General features: G+C 53.9%; 1 protein-coding gene across 1 annotated transcript in view; it reads right to left on the reverse strand.

Moving 5' to 3' along the window:
• Positions 1 to 737: 737 nt before the first annotated feature.
• Positions 738 to 6,032, reverse strand: part of AIPL1 (AIP like 1 HSP90 co-chaperone) — an 8,499-nt gene continuing 3,204 nt past the window's right edge. The window contains exons 4-8 of the mRNA XM_007451591.1: positions 5,381 to 5,389; positions 3,125 to 3,313; positions 1,969 to 2,145; positions 1,701 to 1,842; positions 738 to 940 (exon numbers count right to left, since the gene is read on the reverse strand). Of these exons, the coding sequence (XP_007451653.1) occupies positions 738 to 940; positions 1,701 to 1,842; positions 1,969 to 2,145; positions 3,125 to 3,313; positions 5,381 to 5,389 (720 nt within the window). The remainder of the gene's footprint in view (positions 941 to 1,700; positions 1,843 to 1,968; positions 2,146 to 3,124; positions 3,314 to 5,380; positions 5,390 to 6,032) is intronic.

Raw genomic sequence — 6,032 nt, forward strand, 5'->3', positions numbered from 1 at the left:
GAGGGCCTGAGAACCACAAAAAAAAAAAAAAAAAACTTCTAGCTCTAGGCTAAGGGATGGGAGAGATAGGGCGGGAAACTTCATTTTTATCCATAAGCTCTTCTGTGCCCTTTGGGGTTTGGGTTTTTTTTTTGTTGTTAACCCTGGCATGTATCAATAAAAAATGTTGCTCGCCACGTTAGTAAACAAAGGATGTTGCAGCCACCCACAATGTGCACCCTGAGAGGATTCAGGATGGAGAAAAGCAGGATGCTGAGTCTACATATAATAATTAAGGTGTATCTCAAAGGAATGTTTTCAAGGAGCCCAGACTCTCGCATCTTCCCGGACGGAGAAAAGTGCTAAACTCATTAACTTGAGACGTCTGATTTTCTTTCATTAACGGTAATCTTTTGAAGTTCCGACTATCTGGTCTTTGCTGCAAAAACTCCTGTACATCCTGGCTCCTCCCTTACCTCTTCGGAGCAGCCCCTCAGGGCTATCTGAGAGGCTGTCTTCTGGGGCGGGAGTCCTCAGAAAGTCCGCTGAATAAAACATAATTCTCAACCTCTAGGTTGTGCACTACTTTTTCAGTCGACACATGCATTATTTTGCCTTTTAAAATTAAGTTTAAAAAGTGACACTGCTGTCCGGCTGGGGCGGAAGGGTCAGTGTGCGGCGAAGCGGCGGGCTGGGGTGGGTAGGGGGAGGGGCCAATGGAGGCGGGGGCCGGAGGCGGGAGGTCTGGCGCCTGCGCACTAGCCCAGCATGTTCCTGCAGCGCAGCCGCTCCTCCTCGCGTTTCTCCTCCAGGCGGTTCTCCAGCAGACTCAGCTCTCTGCGCACCACCTTCCGCATGGACGGCTCCAGCTCCAGCACTTTCTCCAGGTCAGCCTTGGCCTCTGCCTCATTCCACACCTCGGCGTGAGCCCGGGCCCGCACGTAGTAGGCCTTCGCGATGCCTGCGGGGAAGATCCAGCTGGACCCGCCACCCAGCCCCAGAGGCAGCCCCGACCCCGCGCCCGGCGGGGCTTGACCAGCTTACACAACCCTTAACCTTGACCCTGAGCCTTAACCTCTCTGTACCTCCAGAGCCCGTCTCCTCCACTATAAAGTACGGACGATAATAATCGCAGTACCTACTTCCCGCCCTTCCGCGGACCCTTCCAAGGCCCTGCAACTTCTTTTACATTCACAACTTTCTATTCTTTTCTTACAGAAGCGCCCCAAATGGTGCAAGCTCCAGGCCCAATCCCTGCACCTGTCCCTTATGGTCACTATAAGGATTAAATGAAATGATAAATGCAGAGAATTTAGCGTGTGACGCAGAGTAAGTGATCTTGTAACGTTCCTCAAACATCGTCTTCACAAGTATCGCCATATCCGCGCATCACGGATCCTAGAATGTACTTAATATTCTCTGTATTGATTGCTCCCATTTTTAAAACCCGTTTACTGCTCCACACAAGTTTGGTGAGCTGCTTATATTTTGCCCCAATGCACCTTAAAATAAAACACCTCCCACAATAAGCACAGCTCATCCATTATCTGTGATATCGTTATAGGCTTGGGAAAACCCTGCTGCGTGGAGGCAGAGTTTTGATGCCGACAGGGTCAGAAGAGAAGGCCACCCGAGGTCTGTGCACGTGACTCTGGGACCCTGGGCGGGATTGGACACCTTCCCCCCCACCCCCAACCCCGGACCCGCTTCACGCCGCCCACCTGGGTGGTGCTGGAGGATGTCACTGGTGTGCGCCAGCACCTCATAGTATTCCTCCTTTTTCAACAGACACTGGCAGTAGTTCAGGATCAGGGTGTTGATCATTTTCTCCAGCTTCAGCCACGGCACCTCCCAGGGTTTCTCCTGCCCGGTGAAGAAAGGTCTGCTGCTGCCCTGCCCCCACCCCTCTCGCCCGCGGCCAGGGCCAGTGCAGGGTTGCTCCGCCCACATGCACCCCACTTCCCAACCCGCTGGCGGGCAGCCTCCCACCTTGATCTGCAGGTTCCTCAGGCAGACGATGGCTTCCTGATACTTGGTAGAAGCCTCCTCGTAGCGGCCCAGCTTGAAGAGCCGGTTTCCTTCTCCATGGAGAATGGGCACCGCCTGCATCTTCTCATCTTTACTCAGGTTCCAGGTCTCCCTCTGGTACTCGCTGGGGGCCTCCACCTGCCCCAAGAGCTGCAGGTCAGTAAGGCAGGGACCCCGAGTGCTCGAAGCCCAGCAGGGCAGTCCCTTTCCCTTGCAGGGGACCAGAGTAAGTGGACCCAGCACATCTTGCTGAAATCAGCTCTTCATTTTCCACAGTGAAGATTGCGGGCAGAATCATGCTTGCTGGCCAAACACATACAAACAGGGGAAGGAAGCAACAAGCCCCCCACCCAGGGCCTTACCCTAGATCAGAACCTTTGTGCAAATTAAGAAAAGGTACTCCTTTGTCAACACACTTTACTTCTAATATTCAGAAAATTGCCATGATACTCATTTCATTAGAACAGGACACTTTATTGCCATCTGTTGGGAAAATATTATTATAAAAGCACAAATATATAATGTCTCTAATGAGCACCTTAGACGGGATGCCCTCTTGCAGTGCACAAGCCGCACAACTGTTCAAGCAGGCCCCTTGGTGGCACAGTTCTTATTTATTTGCACTCACCCATGTAACCCTCAGGCTGAGCCTCAGCCTTGGCCATTAGCTGAGTCCTGCCCTGGTGTGAGCCTCTCCCACCACCCCACAGACAAGGGCCATCAATCATTCTGGGGTCTGGGGGAGAGACTGTGGATGGTTCCATGCAGCCTCTCCCACTATTGGAGAATGAGATCGGAACCCACAAACCATAGGGACTGGGGCTGAGGATGTAATTCTAGACTTTTGGAAAAAAATGGAAGTAGATAACCAATAGAAATAAAATGCCTCCAAGAAAAAAATAACATTTTTAAAAATTAGTCCCAAAAGGGCTTTTCCCCTGGAAAAGGCAAAGTACCGTTTTCTGGGGGGGGTGGGGAGGGGCCCAATTCCAGTTCCCCTGTGGTGTATGAACCCTTTATCGTTCTCTGAAGAGGAACTGGGTGATGTCCAGTGACCCCTGGTGCTCTCTGATGCTGGGACAGTACCTACCCCGCCTCCCATGCCCCAGGGTCACACCTGCAGCAGCTCTATTACGAAAATCAGTGGCTGCGGCTCCTTCTGCAGCTCATCCAGGTCCTCATAGCCCAGTGTGTGGTAGGCGAACATGTTGGCCAACCCACACGTGTGCACGTGCCACTCAGTGGGGTCCTTGCCCTCCGCCATCTGCCGCAGGCTCCGGGACAGGATGGGGTAGACCCCTGTGTGCTGTGGGGAAAATTGGGCGGATGGCATCCGGCTGTCTGCTCAGAGCCAGCTGGGCCACAGAGAACCCCACTCTGGGGCCCCCCAGAGCAGGACTTCTGCTCTCTCCCTACACCTGCCCCATGGCCGTTACTACTCATCACCCCAGCGTACCCCCACTAATCACTGTGGTTACCTGTGTGCCAGGGAGAGCACGCTACACCTATTAGCTCCTTTAATCCTTAAGGTGACCCAATGAGGGAGGCCCTACTATTCTCCCCATCTTAGAGATGTGGGAACTAGAGCCCAGAGAGGTTAAGTGATTTGCTTAAGGTCACACAGCTAAGAAATGAGAGTCAGGATTCAAACCCAGCTCCGGGGACCATGCCGTAGCCGCAATGCTGTGCTGCCTCTTGCTGGCCCTTGTGGTCAACTCAAACGGGTTTCTCTCCCAAGGAGACCCTCAGTCCGTGAAGCCTGTGACCTGCAGGGATGGGAGCATGGAGAGCTGTGGCAGGAGCAGGGCTCTGGGCCCAAGAGGGCCAGGTTGGTGTCCTGATGGTGCTGCTGACTGGCAGTGAGTCCAGGTCACTGCAGCTCCCTGAGCTCCCATCCCCTGGATTGCACCTATCTGATAGGGTGGTGTAGGGGTTAAATAAATGAGATGGCACAGATATAGGGCCAGCTCATCACAGCTTCACCCAGCACCAAGAGCTGGGGTGGCCACCCTCAGGGTGGAAGAAGGCTAGGAAAATCAGCTGCTTGGCCTCAGGCAAGGCCTGTGGCATTTTAGGCCATCCTAGGCCTCAGCTGCCCCATCTGTGAGCTGGGATGCCCCACAGACGAGCTCTGAGAACCGCTCTCTAGGGGCTGGGTCCTGAGATGGCCCATCTCAGGCTCCTGCACCGCAACTCCAGTAAAGACACACCACTGGGAAAGTGAAGGGGCAGGAATGGTTCAGCTTGGTCTCCAAGTCACCAGCAAGGGGATGAAGGTCACCCCCTCCCTACCTCCACCAGCCAGGATTAGCCCGGAGTACCTTCAGCTTCTTTGTGAGCTGGGTGACCAGATGGCAGTTAAGCCTGTTGAGATTAAAGCTGGATGAAGGGAGGGAGGGGGCCCCCCCGGGAACAGCTTGCTGCGGGGAGGGCGCACTCCTGGCCCTCACTCAGCAGCCCCAGCTCGCAGCCCCCTGCCTCCCAGAAAGTCAGTGTTTAGCTGCTGACCCCAGGAATGGGAGGCTGCTTGGACATGACCTCAGACCAATGCCTTGTCCCACTAGCCACCTGCCACCCTAGCACAACCAGGGATGCTGGTTGGCACAGTGGACTGTAGGATGCCACCGGGGGTGGGCAGACATCCCGAGAAGAAGAATACAGGCCAGAAGAAGGAGCAGAGCTCCAGGGCCCTGCACCCACCTCTGCAGCATCTCTGCTGAGACGGGGCAGGGGGACCCCAGGACCACTGCCACTCTCTGGGGCTTCAAGGCCACAGCCTGTTTCTGTCTGAGGGGCTCTATCTATCTGGAAATTGCAAACTGGCATCCTGGAGGCCGCCATTCAGCTCCCAGATTCGTTTTGTTTTATCCTTCACGAAATTAGTTGCCAACACTTAAGCACTGAGAGAATTCATGGACTAATGAAAATCTCTGGTTTGTCTATAAAACTCAGACTATCCAGCCACACCGGACCTGCCCCTTTCACACAGCAGCCATCTCGTTGGAGCTGAGTAGCAGCTGCCCCCTGTGGATGGAGCAGATGACCTTCAGTCACCCAGGGGCCCTGGCCCTTGTGGTATTTGAGTTTGCAACCCCTGGCCTCACCAGACTGGGCATCAGCAGAAAATTCCTCATGGAGACCAGTGTGCTCCCTGGGTAGAGGGGGTGGTAGTACATTTCAGAGCAGAAGCTCTCAGAGCCCCTGACAGCCCCTGCCTCTTCACACTCCCTGGCCTGGATGCTACCTCTCTTCCCACTTCTAGGCCTGGGGAACTCCTATTCATCCTTCAGTACCCAGCTCAATGTCATCTTTTTGAAAAAATTCCTCCTATGATCCTCAAGCAGTTAGTTGCTCCCCTCCTGTGGCTCTAAACCACTCTGTCCTCACTCATGTATATTGTGGTGCTACCTGCCCTGCATTGTAATTGCTTAGGTGTCTGCTCCTCCCCCAGAATTCAAGTTCCTTGAGGGATGGGGACTTTGCCTGTTTAGTCTCTAACACCTAGCACAGGCCAAACCTGGTGCACTGAATGTTTTCAGATAGACCTACAGATAGATGATGGGTGGATGCTTAGTGATGGAAGAATGGATTATGAATAATTCTGGTTGAAGGGAAGGATGGATGAATTGATGCCTAAGTGTGTGGATAGAAGGATGGATAAAACATGGATGTATAGGTGGGTAAATGACTCTGGAAAGAAGTGTGTGTATGTGTGTCTGTGTGTGTCTGTGTGTGTGTGTGTGTGTGTGTGTGTGTGTGTGCATGCGCAATCATAGCAGCTGTGAGCTGGGGGGAGATGAGGGGGACTATTGGAAAAACCAGTAATCATCGTGGCATAAAAATTACCAGCCTGGGCTTCCGTGGTGGCGCAGTGGTTGAGAGTCCACCTGCCGATGCAGGGCACACGGGTTCGTGCCCCGGTCCGGGAAGATCCCGCATGTCTCAGAGCAGCTGGGTCCGTGAGCCATGGCCTCTGAGCCTGCGCGTCCGGAGCCTGTGCTCCGCAACAGGAGAGGCCACAGCAG

The sequence above is a fragment of the Lipotes vexillifer genome, unplaced genomic scaffold (genome assembly GCF_000442215.2).
Source record: "Lipotes vexillifer unplaced genomic scaffold, Lipotes_vexillifer_v1.1 scaffold126, whole genome shotgun sequence".
Lineage (NCBI taxonomy): Eukaryota > Metazoa > Chordata > Mammalia > Artiodactyla > Lipotidae > Lipotes > Lipotes vexillifer.